Source organism: Pleurodeles waltl, chromosome 5, assembly GCF_031143425.1.
Source record: "Pleurodeles waltl isolate 20211129_DDA chromosome 5, aPleWal1.hap1.20221129, whole genome shotgun sequence".
In the NCBI taxonomy this organism is placed as follows: domain Eukaryota; kingdom Metazoa; phylum Chordata; class Amphibia; order Caudata; family Salamandridae; genus Pleurodeles; species Pleurodeles waltl.
The window spans coordinates 685880240-685900545 of NC_090444.1; the positions used below are offsets into that span (position 1 = coordinate 685880240).

Consider the following 20306-nt stretch of genomic DNA (forward strand, 5'->3'; position numbering starts at 1 on the left):
CCGAGGTGTTATATGTGTTGCTTTTAATATATAACTGAAAGACAGTATACGTAGTACCATGTGCATAATATAACTAGACTTTAAGAGAGCTACTGATATTGCGGGAGCACCATCGTGCAAGTATGACTCATTATACTATTTCATAGCACTGTGTTACGTGCAGCTGATGTTATTGACCCCTGGAGGCCTGCCAGGGACCAGCATGGGATGTGGCTGTGGTCTCAATCCTTTGGGGCCTATACCTGACACTAGATGACAGGTTACCTCAGGCTCTTGCCAGGGACCAGCATGGTATGTGGCTGTGGTCTCAATCCTTTGGGGCCTATACCTGACACTAGATGACAGGTTACCTCAGGCTCTTGCCAGGGACCAGCATGGGATGTGGCTGTGGTCTCAATCCTTTGGGGCCTATACCTGACACTAGATGACAGGTTACCTCAGGCTCTTGCCAGGGACCAGCATGGGATGTGGCTGTGGTCTCAATCCTTTGGGGCCTATACCTGACACTAGATGACAGGTTACCTCAGGCTCTTGCCAGGGACCAGCATGGGATGTGGCTCTGGTCTCAATCCTTTGGGGCCTATACCGGACACTAGATGACAGGTTACCTCAGGCTCTTGCCAGGGACCAGCATGGGATGTGGCTCTGGTCTCAATCCTTTGGGGCCTATACCGGACACTAGATGACAGGTTACCTCAGGCTCTTGCCAGGGACCAGCATGGGATGTGGCTGTGGTCTCAATCCTTTGGGGCCTATACCTGACACTAGATGACAGGTTACCTCAGGCTCTTGCAAGGGACCAGCATGGGATGTGGCTGTGGTCTCAATCCTTTGGGGCCTATACCCGACACTAGATGACAGGTTACCTCAGGCTCTTGCCAGGGACCAGCATGGTATGTGGCTGTGGTCTCAATCCTTTGGGGCCTATACCCGACACTAGATGACAGGTTACCTCAGGCTCTTGCCAGGGACCAGCATGGGATGTGGCTGTGGTCTCAATCCTTTGGGGCCTATACCCGACACTAGATGACAGGTTACCTCAGGCTCTTGCCAGGGACCAGCATGGGATGTGGCTGTGGTCTCAATCCTTTGGGGCCTATACCGGACACTAGATGACAGGTTACCTCAGGCTCTTGCCAGGGACCAGCATGGGATGTGGCTGTGGTCTCAATCCTTTGGGGCCTATACCTGACACTAGATGACAGGTTACCTCAGGCTCTTGCCAGGGACCAGCATGGGATGTGGCTGTGGTCTCAATCCTTTGGGGCCTATACCTGACACTAGATGACAGGTTACCTCAGGCTCTTGCCAGGGACCAGCATGGGATGTGGCTGTGGTCTCAATCCTTTGGGGCCTATACCTTACACTAGATGACAGGTTACCTCAGGCTCTTGCCAGGGACCAGCATGGGATGTGGCTGTGGTCTCAATCCTTTGGGGCCTATACCTGACACTAGATGACAGGTTACCTCATGCTCTTGCCAGGAGACCAGCAAACATAGTTGAATGATCATAGTACAGCACAAAAGTGAGAGTTAGAGGCGTAATAGAATATATGGATTAGCAACAGACAAAATGGATGATGGTTTTCACAACCATTACTATGAATATGTATGTATCCATAAATTGGCTCTGAACTACCTTGCCTCCTCCAGGCTCTTTGAACACCAAAGATGGGTTTGCATACACCGCCTAGGTAACACAGGAAAGCTTGGATTTCCATATGTTATATGACCCTACAGTTTATAAAAAGAGTCAACATTTATGTCTCAGGGATAAATGTAACTGATAAAGACATCTTGAAACTCTTGCCTCGACCTACCTCACTCTGCAGCTACCTTAGATAACCCCCCAGATCACCTACGCTGGCATATACACCGGCATATGTTGTCCGTTGGCTGTTAATGGCTGCCATCACCAGGCACATATTTGTATATGTAATGTCATGCCAACACCGTGAAGTTAATGTACAAAGACATGTATGAGTATGTAAAGTAGTACTCTTGTAATACAACTTCATGTTCTCACTAATGCCTTTGTAAACTGGTCCCAGTTTCTTTTAGGTGTTTTCCAAATCCTGGGAACTCTGGTTTCACACGCAAGTCTCTGGGGCCGGACTGCAAATCCTGCAAATCCAGTGGTGCATTTTGCAAAAACTGCACTGAACTGTGTTAGCACCACAGTCTATCTCTGCACAACATTCTCTACAACACTCTGACCAAGACGATTTTTTTCTATGAGTGGGTGTGGCTGCAAATTTAGGATTAAGTCAGAAGCAAGGCACATCTACTCACAGAAAAATGTTTGTGAATCGGGCCCTTTGTGAAGCTGAACTCAAGCGATGTTTGCTTACCATAATGGTCTTCGGAAGAGAATCATCCTCACAGATAATGGCCAGAGGCTGGTCAAACAAGGACGTCTTCAGATCCACATCCAAGGTGTCCGATGACTCCGATGTGAGGGTAGAGCCACGCCTCAGTTGAAACGGCCAAGATAGGACCTTTCTTCGCTTCTTGTTGTTCTCTGTTGCATCCCCAAAAAAACATATAAGCAAAGAAACACTACATTAACAAAAAAAACTATCACCAGCAAAACTGCAGAGCACATGTCTAAAAGTTCTGCAGGAACAGGGAACTAAGCTGTGACCCTCCGGTGTTACCTCCTTCCTGTTTCTATGCTTCCACCACAGCTTCCTTTTAGTGCCAATAGACCCCACAAACGCGCGCAGAATTTCACAGATTTTTTTTATTCTCAGAAACTCTTGGTTGGTCTAGGCTAGCACAGCCATGGAGGCTAAATATGAGACCTCGGTCTAACTCCAAAGTGCACACTGTATGACACATTTGGTTCACACTGAGCTTTCTGAAATATGTTAGTGAGGTGATCATCTCAGATCTTTTTCAAAAAGAGGTGTTCTTCTTAATTTGGGGAAAATTAATCAGTTATAATGGGATGTACACGTGCACAGCTAAAATGTGAAACTGCCCCAGCGCCGATACTGAGGACTCAGAGAAAGGCCAGATTTTCAAGGTGTTTAAAACAGACCGATTTATTTAAAATGAACCCAAATCGAAATTATTTACATAGTCAGTGGTTATCCTAAAACTCTGGCATTGATCCAGCACTTAACTCTTTCACGCCTCACACTTACTGTCGCAAAGATAAACAGTTTGGGCCCCTTATATGTATTCGCTCATCTAACTTGTTCCCCAACAAAATACACAACAGAATAACTTCTGCTCTTTAATCTAGAGTCCCCTTGTTTTTTACTTTTTAAAGGTGGAAGATTCCCGCATTCACTGCTGAGAAGGCAGGATTGCTTTAGAGCACAAACCATCTTGAACCAGCATTGAAGGAAACATCAGCAAGGAAACCAGCTCAACATTTTCCATAGGAAAACCCACCAAAACTTTATCTCTCAGTATTCCTTTTCCCTGTAGGAATTTTCCGTATTCCAAGAGATCACTTTGAATTGGACAATTTAGAAAGTATCTCAGCGTTACCCAATGCATCAGTTGATTCTAAAAATAACTCAGCTGTGAAGGGGAATTTCAGGGTTTTTTTCTGACAAAAAATAATTTTACCTGTAAGTCTACAGCAATTATATTTCAAATACACTGTGGGAAAGGTTACATAGATTGCACTGGTGCTACCGGTGCAAATTTGCAGAGTTTCTAGATTGCAAAAATTGCTCTGGAATGAGTGTGATTTCTAAAACTACTTATATGGATTACACTGATTGCACGGCTGCAATTCCACACTACAGGTAGCATCACTTGAACCTGCAAAAATGGCATTCGTATTGACTGACCAGTGAAAAGATTACATTTTTTGCACCAGTTGCTCTGTCCAAGTACTTTTGCACCCTTTGGAATATATGTGCTCCTTATCAGGTACTGGGGACTACGGCCCTGAGCATTTTGCTTTGTAGAGGGCAAAAATAGGGTCTGTGGGCTATGTATTCTACCAAAGGCATCACTCTCCACCTACTACCTTTTAGTTGTAATATGCAATATATGCTCTGCAATAATTGTTTGGGGTGCTTGGGTCAATGGATGCCCGAATGCCATACTTTGTGCTCAGAGTCTACTGGGAATTGCTGCAAGAATCACATGTGTGCACATGTATGCATGTACACACACACACGCACATACACACACGCACGGAAATTGGTAAATGTAATTGAGTAATTCTACAGAAAGGAAAGATTCTTTCCTGGCTATTCATTCAGCTTTCTGCCCAATAAATCTCTATTTACACTACGAGTGTGTGGCAGTGCAGCTTCCACATTGCAAGACTAGTGCCATCTTGTCATGAATGTGTATGTCACCATGTGTGTGTTGGACAGAGTGCACGTGCAACATCTGCTCAGGGCAGTGGCAGCAATTGTGCAAAAGGATATCTGGGTGTACTGTATCATAGACAACTCACCAATCAGATGGCAGATTCCATCGTCATTGTAGTGAGGCGCGAAGAATGGAAACTTCTTGAGGTCGCCCTGAAAGCAGAAAAAAAATCCACATGTGAGCAATCAGACCAGCCACAGAAACAGATTACACAATTAAGTTAGCCGCATAACTTCAAGAGGGCCATTTCGAATTATGAATAACCTGGGGTGCTTGTGAATATTTAAAGATACCAAATAGAGAGAGAGTCCTGAAAAATGAATTCTGCCACTGGTGTTATGAGTGCATGTTAACCTCGATGAGGAACCAGTTTGAACCCATTTGTACCTAGGCCTCACTGTTGAGAGTGCTAGCCAGTGCCAGATGTGAGGTTGTCATAGTATTGCCAATATATGTCCCATGAACCTATAAAAATCACCAAAACCCAGTGTCTGGTTTACATGAGTCACATGATGGGAAAGTGATCAGGATGTGAAATACAGGTAAGTGGGGGCAGATCACATAACTCACTGTCCTATCCCAGTGTCCTAACAACTAGACCAATCACTGTCAAGAGCACTAGGAAGAAGTCCAGCAAAACTGACAAAGCCAAATGCATACAACACATTTCTTGGCGGCCATCTTTTAACATCCATAAATATGACCGGTCAGACTCATGGGATCGCTTACCTCAGTGTGGCACTCAAATGTCTCCATGTTGCTGGGGCTTAGTGTTTTAGACTAAAAGAGGGAAAGAAGAGGGAATAATCTACATTAAAAGGATTTACCACAAAAGTTCACTCTGAAGATTGCTCAGAACCAAGAAAAACACTTACAGCATTGCAGCTGGTCAGGACCTTCATGAGGACTCGCGTTGAGGGTACGTTGGTGAGTTCAGCTCCACGGATCTCCTTGATCTGCCTGCACAGAGCATGAGGGTGAAGAGGTTACCACACTCTCCCTGACAACTCACAAACTGCATTTAACCTACAAAATCTGCACATCATCTTGTTATCAACATGCAAAATGGAGAGCAGGGGAGATAATGAAGGCTAGATGCCAACCACATTTAAAAGAAGCCAACCATCGCCTAGCATTACGCCGTAACAGAAGACCTGCTGGGCCAGTCAGCCTCAGAAGTTGGACTTTAGGGCCCTGTTCCACTATCGCTTCTTGTGTCCCTATTGCATGTCCCAGGGCTACTCTTGCAAAAGTACATATGAAATGTTGCAAGTGAGTCAGATATTGGCACATTAACGGCTCAATTATGCAATTCGATGCAGAACAATGAATCTTCTGTACTATGAGGTTTTTCAACAACTATTTGCCCAATACTGATGCTACTCGTTACAATCACTAAACATAGATTAATCATATAATTGTGCTAAATAGTGTCAAAACTGCACCACTCCCACAAAAAAATTGTCAGTGTAAAACAAACATCAGGGCATGGATTCAGATGCGTTGCCCTTCCGCAGGTTGGCATCTCAGACAGTGGAGGTACCCCCTCTGGTGTCAATCCAGGCCCATGGCTTGTCCCTTTGATCTCTCTGGCAGTGGTGGCAGTCAAACATTTGCTGACTGCCAAGATGGACTGAAATGCCATCGACTGATACCACAAAAGCCAGAGTCTGTCTTGCCCCCACCACATATCATGTCAAACTAAAGTTACAGGAAAGGATAGGACAAAGCTGCAGGACAGAGAAACAACAGTTTACTCTTTGGAGAATACTGTATTCCACTGATTATCTTGTTGACTGCTGCGTTTGACCTAAAGAGGGACTCGCATCACTAACTTAGACGCAGGACCACTGGAATTATGCAGCAACAGAGACCCAAATAATGCCGTAGGGTAGACTCAATTATGCAGGAAGAAAGGGCAAATTATGTGGCATAACGCAGCACATGATGTGGAAGCATTACGGCACTATTTTGGAATTTTAGCACAGATGGTCAAATATGCCACCTCATAGGTACCAGTTTAGAACCTTGCTACAGCAATCAGCAACTAAAAGGAGATCAGGTAGCTTTTGCAAATAATCTGCCCGTGCGTAGCACCAGGTGTGGTGTTTTCTTAGGAACTTGTGATCAGTTTGAGCTAGTAACAAATTATTTTTGATGACATCTACAAATTATGCAGCATATTGTGGCCCATGTGGCAACTGCTGTAAATCTATAATGATATAATTATGTGGAAAACGCCGCGACCATAAAATTTAATAATTCTGGAGACCGTGCTTATAGATGAGCAGTGCCTAGTGTTTGTTCACTTGCCAGTGTGTACCTTAGAGGTTTCCTAAAAGCTATATAATATTTCACACTGCAATAATATTGTCATGGTACTATTCCTTATAAGCCATAAAAAAGTATGATCCAAGCATTTGAACACAACACCCAGCTGAGTACAGCATTCAACCTGGGCTCCGGCACACCCCGTGACATAATAACTTCGCAGTATTGTAATAATAGTGGCTGTGCAGCAACACCAAGCTACCAAGATGACATTTACACATTATATTAACTTTTATTACATATACAGAGTTGCTGCAGTACCACAATACATCTGCAGGTTTTTAGTGATACTGTAGTTAAAAGCGATTCTACAGTGACATAGCAATACTGTGGAGACAATGAATACTGTAGAAGCGTGGGAATACTGTGGCATTAGAGATACTGCAGCATGGGTGACACTGTAAAATACACATATTGTATCAACAAAGCGATCCTGCAGTGACATTGGGATTCTGAAGTTATATAGGGATACTGTAATGGCAAAGAGACAGTGCATTGCCATAGATATGTTGCAGTGACATAAGGGCACTGTTGTGAAATAAAGATACTTTAAAAGCACAGATTTACAAGAATATCATGGCAAAACTCAACCACTGGGGACTCTGCATCCACACATGGACAGTCCAGCAACAAACTTATTTTATGAACCCAGAGAAGCAGTAGAGATATAGAGTATAAAGCTACAGTACTATACTGGGATATCGTAGTAACAGGGATTCTGCAGTTCTATAGTAATACTGTGATTACTCAACATAGGAGTACCGCAGTGATGTATGGATACACTGGTAAAAGAAGGAAAATGGAGTAACCTAGAGACACTGCAGCGACAGACACAGGGGTGCAGACTATTAGAAATTAAAAAAAAAATCACATTTGACACAAAGCACGAGTGGGTGTTTCAACAATTGCAGATTAAATATGTCTATGGTCCTAATATTTTATCTAGGCTGACAGATCTTTAAGGCAGAATGTTTCAGTCAGCTGAAGGGGGGCAGTGCTATGCCTAGTCGGATACTTATAAGAGGTCCGGCAAATTTCCCTAAGATGACCAACCTACCCTGACTGAGACAACTGGGAGGACACCGACCATGCCATGATTCACCACTGATGCTCTTTGAATAAATGACTGCACAAAACGCCTCTGTTCCTTCTCAGGTATCCTATAAACACTGGAATACATATCAGCAGTGACATGTTCTCAACATGACCAAACCATGAGTCAGGACCTCATGCGCCACACCAAACTCTTCCTACAAAGGACATACTGCAATCCTACGCTCTCCAACCAAACAAACAGGTACACAAATGATCCCTCCGGACAGTTTGAGTTCCATGACACCTGACTTAAACAGCAAATGAAAGATAACAAAACAGAATGCAAGATAAGCACATGAACAGAATATTTGATAGCGACGATTGGGCTTACCAGACTAGAGTGTCCAGCCAGAGCTCCTTGATGTCGAGAGAACTGCAGAGGGAAGAGAAAACAGCATGACACGTGCCTCCTGATTCACCGGGGAAACTCAGACTAAAGAGTCACATCCACACACGAGCAGCTATAAGTAGAGAGGACGGGGGCCGGTGGAAATTCAGCGAGTCACGGAGACCGGAAGGCGCATCATGGGTTGTGGCGGCATCGGCTGCCACAGTGAGCTCTCAGCAGGCCTCGAGCCATCACTTCCTCTTTCCCCTCACAGCCACTCTCTCTTGTTATTTTCTTTCAAAAGCGGGGCCATTACACGTGGAAAAGGTGACAGGTAAAAAGGTCCCCGCTGCGTCATCATGTGGTACGGCTGCTCTGCCTGTGTGTGGCAAGCACGTGGCGTCGGAGTGCACAACACACCGTTTACTTGATTGCGTTTTATGTGCAAAATGAGTAGCCTTGAGAAGGAACAGGTTTAAATCACAGTGAGACACATTTGTGTAGAGACAGGGCCGGCTTCAGTGCTGGTGGCGCCCTGTGCTACAGTCTGTTTTGGAACCCCCTAACCCCATGACCACCTCCTCGCATTCCCTCACTACCACCAAGCAAATATGCCCCTCATCTCTCCATAGCCCCTTTTTCACACACATTCATTTGTTTTAAAGCGCTTGTAAAGACTGGCTTTACTAATTCACCCAGGTATCCTTATAAAATATAGTTCTGTCCTTTGCAGCACACACATTAACCCTCTAGGCTACTTTATTTGGGGGGTCAAAGCTGCCCCTAGATAAAACTCCCATCTCTCTCCCTAGCAGGAACAAGAGGTATCTTGACATTTTAATTGCTTTCTGAAGGCTGGACGCACAAGGAACTTTTCAGCAGGTGCTTTTAAATCACAAGTGTCTAAGTTATTGCTAAACACAGCGCCCCTTGGAGGTCAGAGCCCCAATCCAGGTCAGCACACGGTGCGGCTGCACCGCTCGCACAGCCCTAAAGGCTGCCCTGTGTATAGACAGGGCAATCCCCTTAGTTGGGTTAAAACGGTACCTCGTAGGCAATGTTTTGTTGTAGGATTGTGTGCATGACTGTTTATTCTTTGAGGTTTTCAATTGGTTGGTACATGGTACATTGTTATAGGCAAATACAGAGAAACCTTGACTTGAAAATTACTGGCAAGTGTCAGAGGGTGTAACGTGGATAGGACGGCTTTGTAAAGGGACACCGGATGCAGGAGGTCCTCATGCAGTGGAAAGCCTTTGCTGAGTGATGGGACTGGTGGCTCACTGACTATGGTGGGAAAACCAAAAGAAGCAGGCTGCTCCTGAATGGAAGTTCACCTCTCCACCCTCAGCCACCCATTGGACCTTCTCGGTCTAATACTTAAGCTCATACTCATTTCTTCGGTTCTCAGAACCACAGGTCTCCCTTACACACAGGACTACCTCCACCTCCATCCCTCCTCTGCACACATCTCTAAACAACCCTCTCCAATTGCCTGGTGGAAGTTCTTTAAAAAGCTTTTCCTCATACTTAATCACTTGTGTAAATCCCTCCATATCATCCAAGTACCCACTGCGTTCTGACTCACCTGACTTCCACAAGTGATGTCTGGACCCTCCCTGCGTTCCATGTTTCCTTCCCTCTGCTCCTCACCCCAGATCACTCGATTAATCTTCAAAAACCGTGATTCTACTCAAAAGCAAATGGTAGCAAGCCTAGAATCCTTTGCTGCTCAATTACTTTAACTTCATTCTCCTCTTCCCATTCTTCCTCAACTCAGCGACTAAACAAAGCATCATCGTCAGAGGAGCCAACCCCTTGTGTGCCATAGACACCATTTACGTGTGTGAATCAACCTAACTTTGACATCCAGTGACACTTGTTTAGTATGTCCTTCCACTTTGATCTGCCCCTCCCTCCACTTCACAAAAGCAGCAGCCATGCCAGTGCTGAGGAAACTATCTTCCAAACCTCCATCTTACCTCCTCCTTCCGACCTGCCTCCCTCCCCATATTTCTAAGATGCTGGAATTCACTATGCTCAACTCATTGTCCTCCAGCTTTCTAGAGCAGCTTAGCCAGACTACATCACCAAGGCCCCATCATTAACCTACTGGACGTCATTTGACACATTCCTGCTCAGACTGACCACAATAAGCATCTCTGTTACTGCATTCTCGCACTTCATCATTTTTTGTTATATACCAAAAACACCCACATCGTTTTCTTGTTCTGGCTACGAATTATCCCTCCTCATAGATGCTGCCTGGAAATATTTCTGTGCATGCATTTTACTGATGCATATACCTGTATACACAAGTATAGATATATGCTCAGTGCTTCATAAGGTATACCTCTTCACTCATGGCATGTATAAATAAATCTGTGCATCTATACTGACAGTAAATATATATGTGTTTGTATGTATATATATATATATATATATATATATATATATATATATATATATACACACACACACACACACACCCACATACACACTATCATTATGCACAGCCGGGGGTACTTTATTCTGTATAATATATTGTCAGACCATCACTATTCCCAGAAGCCACTTACATTCCTAGTGCATAACTTTTTCATATAAAAGAGTGAGCATATCTGCAAACATGAAAAATAAAAATAGAATCTCTAGTGTAAAATTAAACATATCAAAAAAGGAGTTAGGTATTTGCTGCAATATGCTTTGCAAGAAAGTGCTACAATGAGTTTAATTTTTGATGTAGAAACATGCAGAAAGATTCTAACTTTTCTAAAAATACAAGGGGAGTTCAAAAAATAAACATGTTGCCATAAATATCTCGTTATTCGTGCATCAATAGTGCCTCTGAATATCCGCGTAACAATACTTCAGATATCCGTGACAGTACCAGTGCACTCGTGCAACTGTGGCCAGACTTCCACACCTATAATTATTGCTAATATGCTCATCATTCTATAATAGGGACAAATAAATGTATTTAAGCAGCTAGGGCCAGAGTAGATGCCAAAGTCAGCCCCGGCAATAATGACGAAAGCAGCTCCACACTGCAGGAGGCTCGACTACAAGGGAATTTTAGGGGCATGGGTGCCACTCCTGCTTTGAAAGTGCCACCCGTAGCCTGCAGCCTAATGGAGGAATGATAGAGTGGCAGAATTGTCTGTCCTGTTCAGTGGGTGGCCATGTTTCTGAATTGTTTAATACACTATGGCCCATATTTATACATTTTTTGCGCCACTTTTGCGTAATTTTTTGATGCACAAGCGGCGCAAACTTAAAAAATACAACTATGGGCCTGATTTATACTTACCTAGCGCCACCTTTGTGTCATTTGTTGACGCAAAAACGGCACAAACTTCCAAAATTCTACTAAGGCCCATATTTATAATTTTTAACGCCACATTTGCGCCGCTTTTTGATGCAAAAACATCACAAACTTACAAAATACAATTGTATTTTGTAAGTTTGTGCCAATTTTGTGTAAAAAAACGATGCAAATGCGGCTTTACAAAAGTATAAATATGGGCCTATATTTATTACGTTTGCGCCGCTTTTGCGTAAAAAAATTATGCAAATGCGGTGCTAAAAAAGTATAAATCAGGACATATATTTTGTACGATTGCGCCGCTTTTCCGTCAAAAAATGAAGCAAATGCGGCACAAAAAATTATAAATCAGGCCCTATATTTTGAACGTCTGCGCCGCTTTTATGTAAAAGAATGACACAAATGTGGCGCAAAAAAAGGTATAAATATGGGCCTTTATACACAGCACTTAGACTGTGGGTACCTCTGTGAGTGCAGAGGGCACATGAATATTCATGTTCACCCAGACTGGCTGTCATTATGCCTCTGCATGCATGCTGCTTTTGGATACCTTTCTGCGCCAGTGCCTCCGAGGACACATACTGTACGTGACTGTATGCTGTGCTGCTGCCCCCTGCGGACATATCTGAACACTCCTAACGCTTTTCCATAAAAACACCCTTAGACATGTATGTATTGTATTGTATTGTAATCTGCAATACTGCTGCATTTTAATTTGTCTTGCACTAGATTTGATACCGATTTTTTACGTTAGACACAACAGAAATTCGCTTTTTTGCAGCCATTAGAATTTCGAAGTAGAGCTCAGATCTTTTCGAATTCCCACAGTGACAGACATGCAATACATTTCCAGCACTTCTGGGATCCTTTTTGGTATAAACGGATTGGAATGAATGAACCTGGAAGTGCTGGTAGGCCAATTTCCATGGGGGAAAACACTATGGAATGGTCACCTAGATGCCCACCCCAACCCCCAGCATCACCACCACCCACACCACAGGGACACTACTGGAGGGGGGAGCCCATCACAGGTAAGTGTATGTGTATGGTGTGTCACTGGGGGCCCCTTACATGTGGCCTCCTTCCTGGCACTGGGTATGTTGGCCTTACCCTGTGGACACTGGTCCCCTGTGGTGAGCATTGGGGTAGTGGTAATGACTCCTGCCTATACTTAGACAGGAGTAATTTTTTTGGCTGCTTGTGCTTCAAAAAATGACGCTAGGCTGACCAGCAGCAATTATTTTGCCACCAATCAGCCTACCGTAATTTTTGATCTACTAGCACCATTCCCCCTAATGCCATAGGTCACTAACTAGTGTCTTTTTATTTAGACGCTAGCCATTCTTTAGCGCCATTGTGCGTCATTTCTTAAACATGGTACACAGATGGCGTTAGGGACTGGGGTTAGCTCACGTTAACAGAAATGATGCACAACTGTGCTAGCACAGTTGTGCGTCATTTTTAAAAAATATGGGCCTACCTACTATAATAATAATTAATGAACACTCCCTCAGAAACTCATGGGCAGGTTCCAAGAAACTAGAATGTGCATAAAAATTTGCAACTGTGACCAGGTCAAACCAGCATTGAAAGCTCTTCACTTGCTCTAAGAGGAAGCAAGGCTCAGGCTCAAGGTCCTCTGCACTGTCCACAGAGACTTTTTGGCAGAAAAAAATCACCAAAACGTCACTCGCTAGTTCTCTACCATTCATCAACCAGGATTCTTTGCTCATTGACAGTGCCTCCTAGCAGCCAATGATCCTTCAAATGGCTAAAATACAGTGCCAGATCATTGGGGGTCTATGGCCCTACGCTATACAATGCTCCAACCCCAAATTCCACAGATTAACCAAAAAGCGCACAGTTCAAAATAGCTAACAAACTCTTCAAACTTGCCTACAACAGTGATTCTGCAGAAAAGCAGTTATTACTGATGGACTGCGAAATAGGTTCTGCCTCACGGGTTAGTTTCTAATGACCTCTCAATGCTGATTCTTTGACAGACTGACTTCTGCAGGAGATGAGGCGGACCTTGTACAACAAAGACTAGCAGAAAGGTGTGCACGTGCCATCCAATTCTGAATGATCCTGCATGATGCTATCTGATATGCTGGTCAGTAGGTCAGGGCCCCAGTCAGCACACGCCAGGATTATCCACAGAGGCGATGGTTAGACCCCATATAATAATGCCTCATAGTAAAAGAGTGGGTGGGATAATTCTTCAAAATATTTTGTGAAATGAGTTTAAGGAGAACACATAATGTTGACAGATGTGACCGTAAATAAAATCCATGCTGACCATGTATGCTTATGTATGAGTGTATGTAAACCAATGGGGGATCTGTCATCTACTTTTAAGTGCTTTGGAGATCTATACAAGCAAGAATAATAACGATAGAGAGTCAGATGTTGAGTTTGAAACACACATTTTAATAATGATATGTGTGGCTATCTGGCTTTGCTAGGAGTAAAAAGAAACCCACATACATCCAGTTTCTCCTTTTCAGCCTCTGATTCTTGAGCTGTGTAAAGGTACTGAATTTGGTTTGGTTCTCAAAATTGTTATTTGGTAAGCCATTTGGCACCCTTCTGGGTTTAACTGTAAAATACAAAATAAGTAGGGCTTCTGGTTTCCAGTTACAAACTAGTAACACACTGCTAAATTAACAATTTGCTCTTCAGTACAAACCAATAAACACCATAGTTTGCTTCATTTCTACAGATCTGGCTATCTCTGGTGTCAAACAGTATAAATTTGGCCCTTACGTCTAAGCACTTGTCTGTAATGGATGCTCTCACTATGACCAATTAGGGCCATGGTAAGCCACTTAATATGCTCTTGTGACCATCCTCAAGGCTCCTGAAATCCTAAGACCTACTTTGTTCCTGCTTAGGAAGCATAGAATGCCTTATAAGGTTTTTAGCTTACTGTTCACTATATATAAATCAGTAGCAGCTAGCAGATTGCCGGCTTAACTCTGAGGGGCTTATCTACAAGCCCTGTGCACCACCAGTGTGTCACTTTTTGCGAAGCAGCGCATATTGCAAGCCCATATCTACAAAGCCATGCAAAGCCTCTTTGTGAGGCTTTTCACGGCCTTGTAGATATGGTGTAAGGCAAAGCAGCGCAAGTAGCTCTGTTGCCTTACACTGCATCAGGAGGTGTTCCATGGGCGTTAGGGTGGGTGTTCCCACACAACACCCGTGGGTTTTGTTGCAGTCCCAGATTTACAAGAAACAAGCAGGAAATATCTTCACTTCTTGTTTTCTCCTCTTTCTATGTGTGCTACATTCTGCTGCATATATAGCAAGAGTGAAAAGGTGTTGCTTCTTGCACAAAAACAATCCTGTCTCTGACGCAGGCATCTTTGCACCGTGGTGCAAGGGTGCCTGTGTCTGTGCTAGGCAGCCCATTGTGTGCCAGCGCAGGGGGAGAGGACAGAAATGTACCGTATCTTAAGGTTACTTGCTGTGCGTACCTGAGCCACAGGGCTTGCAAAGAAGCCCCTTAGTAGCATCTCATTCCAAGACAAGCAGCACCATCACAATGTCATCCTTCTTCACTGAGAGTGGGATAGAGCTTACTTTCTGAAATTTGAGACAACAAAGATAAAAGTGCATACTGACAGAGGCGGCTCCCGCCATGAATGGTCAGGGGGGCAGCGTTTGGAAAGGAGGAGCGGGGGAAACAATAATAAAGGGAAAAAAAACGTACCTGCCGCTGTTGGACACTGCCTCGGTGTTCCTCGCTGCTTCGGTTCTCCTTTTGTTGCTCCACTCCCCATCCAAAACAGACACTTCTTTCATGCTGCTACCCAGCAGGAGAGAAGCGCCGGGATTAGACTGAAAGGGCTGAAATGCTGCTAAGTTAGGGAGTGGGAGCCTGCAATTGTTCTCCACCCAGCTAGGGGTGGAGAGTTCTAAGTGTACATGTCAGTTTGGTCTGCCTCAGATGGCGGCCATACTGACATGCACACTTAGAATGCACCTAGCACTCCTCCTCCCTGCTGATGGAGAGGATGCTGGCCCCACCCCACCCTACAGTCTGCGGATAAATAAAATGATAATAAAATCCTTTTATTATCATTTTATTTTTCTGCTTTTTGCTGCCTTTCAGCAGTGGGGCTACACTCCTCCACCATTGTGGAGGGGCCGCTTCGCGTGCTGATATCTCCACAATATATGTCACTCTTTAAACACTGCACCTAACACTCGTGTTCTTAGGTTTACATTGTGATAGTCTGAAAGGAATGTCTATAGTTGCTGTATCCCATCATACAGAAGGATTTACATCCGTATCATGAATACGTTCAGGCCACATATGTCGACACCAGAAAATCTATAAGTTGCAAAGTTCACAGCTCAGAAACATGAAGAGTCAGCCAGCGCGTTATGTTTCCAAAAAAGGGCTTCAGACAGCACAGTTTCCACAAAAACATTGACAAACACCCAATCTGAGCTGGCACACGGACACATTCATGATATAGACCCAGGATCGCCAAGTTCAACTTTCATTCTTACTACCTGCCTGTCATAATTAAGCTATTGGTGCTGAAACAAATGCTTGCTAATAGGCAACATCACATTTACAAACCACTTTGGCCTACTTTAACAGAAACATTTTGAAAATATTCTTTACCTTAAAATGGAAAATGCACGAGAACAGTTAACTCTGCACAGAACAGAAAGGTAAAATGCCTAAGGCACGAGTTACACATGCCCAAATGAAACCAGCCCCTGTAAAAACTGCTGCTGCTGGAAAGAGGGACATGAGCAGTGAGAAATTAGGCCGGCAGGTGAGAAAAGTTACTTGAAAGAGCAGATTCTAGAAAAAGGATCCAAAGAATTAAGGGCCTGATTTAGAACTCGGTGATGTAGGAGGCTGGCCTGGTTTGTAGAGGGTACCAAAGTTACTTATGTCTTATACCAGGTCCAGTTATCTTGTATTAGTGAAATGTAGTCAGTGTCTAGAAGCCAGACTGTCAAGAGGTAGCTGTAGCACAACAGCCAAGGCTGAACTAGGAGACATGCAGAGCTCTTGCACTACCACTGTAGTCACACAGTGCTCACACACATGAAAGAAAATACACAGTGTTACAAAAATAAAGGTACTTTATTTTGGTGACACAAGTGCCAAAAATACCTTAGAGACTTTACTCCCTTAGGAGGTAAGTAATATACACAATATATACGCTAGTATACAAAAACAGGTAAGCACACAGTCAGAAAACAATACAAATAGTGAAAATCACAATAGGTTTCAATGGGCATAGGGGAACACAAACCATATTCTAAAATAATGGAATGCGGAAGTCTGTTTCCCACCTAGGCAAGTGTAGTGTGTAGAGGAGCGCTGGGAGTGTAAGAGAACACCAAAGGTAAGTAATAGAACCCCACCCGGAGCCCAGGGAAACAGGAATAAATCACAGCAAGTTTCCCTAAAAAACACACAAGAAGTCATGATGGAAGATTATGCAAGAACCAGAAGAGACTGCAAGACACCAACAATGGATTCCTGGACCTGAAGACCTGTGGAAGAAGGAGACCAAGTCCAAGAAGCACTGAAGAGTCCACGGAGAACAGGAGCCCTGCTAACCCGGATGAAGGTGCAAAAGAAGAACCACAGGTGAGAAGACAAAGTCAGTTATGGACCCAAGAAGACAGATGCGGGTTTCTGGTTGGTGCAAAAGATGTCCCACGCCCGATGGATGATTGCAGTCTGGTTTGCGTCGCTGGATTCTGCCAACAAGCCTCACACACGCAAAACTCACGGTTAGCGGAAGACGGCGCTGCCTGGGACCAGGAGGGACCTGGTGGCCTCTACCCAGGAGGGGGAGACAGATGGGCTCTCAGCAACGCAGAGAGCCCTCACAAGACCAGATGTCACGCATAGGAGTCCCACAGCACGGGGACAAAGAAGGTGCAAATGGAGGCCCACGCAGCATGACACAAAGGGATCCCATGCAGCCTGATAGCCACTCAGGAAGCTGTGTGTCGCAGGATGGAGTGCTGGGGGCCAAAGCTGTGCTGGGCATGAAGAACTTCTTGGAAGGTCGCACACGATCCTTGGCAACTACAAGTCATGCGGTGTACAGGGGTACTGTCTTGCTGGGGGAGGCAAGCTCTTACCTCCACCAAAGTTGGACAGTTGGACCTCGGAACTGTTGGGGACACTTTAGTCCACCACCCGTGTGGCTGGATGCACACTCGTCATCTGGAGGGGACCCACTCCACCAGTTGTCACTGCAGAGGTGCCTGCTGAAGCAGGGAAGTGAATCCGTCACTCCACTGGAGATTCCTTCCGTTCTTCTGGTGCAGCCTGAAGACAGGCAGTCCTCGGAGGATGCACAACCTGGAAACTGTTGCAGTTGCTGGCAGGAGCTAAAGTTACAATGTTGCAGAAGTTGTCTATGCTTCTTTGTTGCAGTTTGTAGAGTTCCTGGAGGGGTCAGCTGCGGGTCAGTCCGTAGAAGATTAAGTAAACAATGCAGAGGATTTCTGCTGGAGTCTTGTAATCAAAATCTGAATAAATACCTGGAGGAGAGACCCTAAATAGCCCTGAAAGGGGGATTGGTCACCTAACCAGGTAAGCGCCTATAAGGGGTGGGCTCTGATGTCACCTGCTGGCACTGGCCACTCAGATGCTCCCAGAGTACCCCACCACCTTGGAATCCAAGATGGCAAAACCCTGGGACGCTCTGGAGGAGCTCTGGGCACCACCCCTGGGGTGGTGATGGAGAGGGGAGTGGGTACTCCCCTTTCCTTTGTCCAGTTTCGCACCAGAGGAGGGACTGGGGGTCCGTGAACCTGTGTAGACTGGATTATGCAAGGAGGGCACCATCTGTGCCCTTCAAAGCATTTCCAGAGGCTCTGGGAGGCTACCCCTCCCATGCCTGTAACACCTATTTCCAAAGGGAGCGGGTATAACACCCTCTCTCAAAGGAAAGGAAATCCTTTGTCTGCCTTCCTGGGTTTGAGCTGCTCAAGCAACAGTAGGGCAGAAACCTGTCTCTGAGGTGGCAGCTGGGGCTGCCTGGAAAACCTCAGAAGGCTGGTATGGCAGTACTGGGGGTCCTCTGTGGAGCCCCCAGAGTGCATGGGATTGTACAACCAATACTGGAATCATTATTGGGGTACAATCCCAGTTGTTAGACACCTTACATGGCCATATTCAGGGTTACCATTGTGAAGCTGGACATAGGTACTGACCTATGTCCAGTGCATGCGCACAATGGCGTCCCCGCACTCACCAAGTCCGGGAAAATGGTCCTGGTTGTTGTAGGGGCACCTCTGCTAGTGCAGGGGTGCCCTTACACACAGGTACTTTGCACCCAGCCTTCAGGGTTGTAAGGACTGACATATAGGTGACTTATAAGTGACCTTGTGCTGTGTAAATGGCTGTGAAATGGTGCATGCACCATATCACACAGGCTGCAATGGCAGTCCTGTAGAAGCCTTTGCATGGGCTCCCTGAAGGTGGCAAAAGTACTGTTGCAGCACATACGGATCCCCTGGAACCCCAATGCCCTGGGTACCTTAAGTACCATATACTAGGGACTTATATGGGGGTACGAGCATGCCAATTTGGAGTGAAATACTGGGTTACCAGTATGTAGTGACAAATTTGGGAACAGAGAGAGAGTATAAGCACTTGAATCCTGGTTAGAAGTACTCCAGTGACCCAGTCAAGCATACTGACAAAAACAGTGAAATATACTGACAAGTAGGCCACAAACCATAAGCACTGGGGTCCTCGCTAGCAGAAACCCAGTGACACAGTCAAACCACTGACAAGCAGGCCAAAAATGGGGGGTAACCATGATAGAAAGAGACTATTTTCTCACAGGTGGACGTGTTACTCAGTCACAACGGTGATGGATTTCCCATCCGCCGAAATCTAAATCCCATAGGATAGAATGGGATTTAGATTTCGCCAGACGGGATGTCCGTCACCACTGTGACGGAATAACGCGTCCGCTGAGTTCTAACTCAGGCCCTAAGTTAGGCACAGGAAAGAAAGGGATAATAATTGACTAAAGCGGTGCTTCTCAAACTTTATTGAAACATGACCCGATTTTTAGAACAACAAACATTCGTGACCCACCAAACTTTAATGGACACGGGGAGTGGATTCTTTAATGTAACTAAAGCATCATGTGGTAGCGTATTGACATTTGCAGAGAGCATACTTTTTATTGAAATGGGCACTAAATTTGCACTGATAAAACTATATTGCACACAAATTATGTGTGGAAATCGGGTTGCAGTAAATATTTACCATTTGTACATCACCAAGTAAAGTTTATTTGGTTTGATCCTATTAAAATATTTGTTTCCAACTCTCTTCAGAATTACAACAACAATGTGCTTCAGTTTTGCTTTCCTAACTGCTAAATGTGTACAATTTATTTACATGTTGTTGTGTGTTACACAAATAGCCTCATACAGCCTTTCCTTTCACACTCGCTGTACTCCAGCAACATTATCATATAATTCACTTTCCTTTTCTTTATTTCTCTGATTGAAAAGTGAGTGGAGTTAGTGAACATCAATCCTGTATCACAAAAATAAGCCTTAATCTGTCAGAAGACTTAGCCTAGCATTTCACCTCACTCATTGAAAAGCAATATATGTGACAAGATAAATACAGAATTTAAAGGCATCTTTGGAATTGAAGACCCTACCTCTGCAGCGCTATTCAGGAGGCAGAAGATGCGAGAGCTCCAGAAACAGATCGCCAAGACTTGAAAGTATGGCAATGGGGCAGACTGGACCTGCCGCCTTTGGATCACCTGCCCAGGCTGTTCCCCATTCGGAGTGCAGTGTGAACGCTCCTGCCTGCCGTGGCCCTGAGGTGCTGTGGACGAAATACAGTGGTGCTG

The 20306-nt window shown here is 44.7% G+C and overlaps 1 protein-coding gene across 1 annotated transcript in view; it reads right to left on the reverse strand.

The window, feature by feature from the left end:
* Positions 1-20306, reverse strand: part of TAGAP (T cell activation RhoGTPase activating protein) — a 442394-nt gene that overhangs the window by 10578 nt on the left and 411510 nt on the right. Inside the window, exons 5-9 of the mRNA XM_069234593.1 lie at positions 8103-8144; positions 5221-5305; positions 5075-5125; positions 4431-4497; positions 2353-2522 (exon numbers count right to left, since the gene is read on the reverse strand). Coding sequence (XP_069090694.1) covers positions 2353-2522; positions 4431-4497; positions 5075-5125; positions 5221-5305; positions 8103-8144 — 415 coding nt within the window. The remainder of the gene's footprint in view (positions 1-2352; positions 2523-4430; positions 4498-5074; positions 5126-5220; positions 5306-8102; positions 8145-20306) is intronic.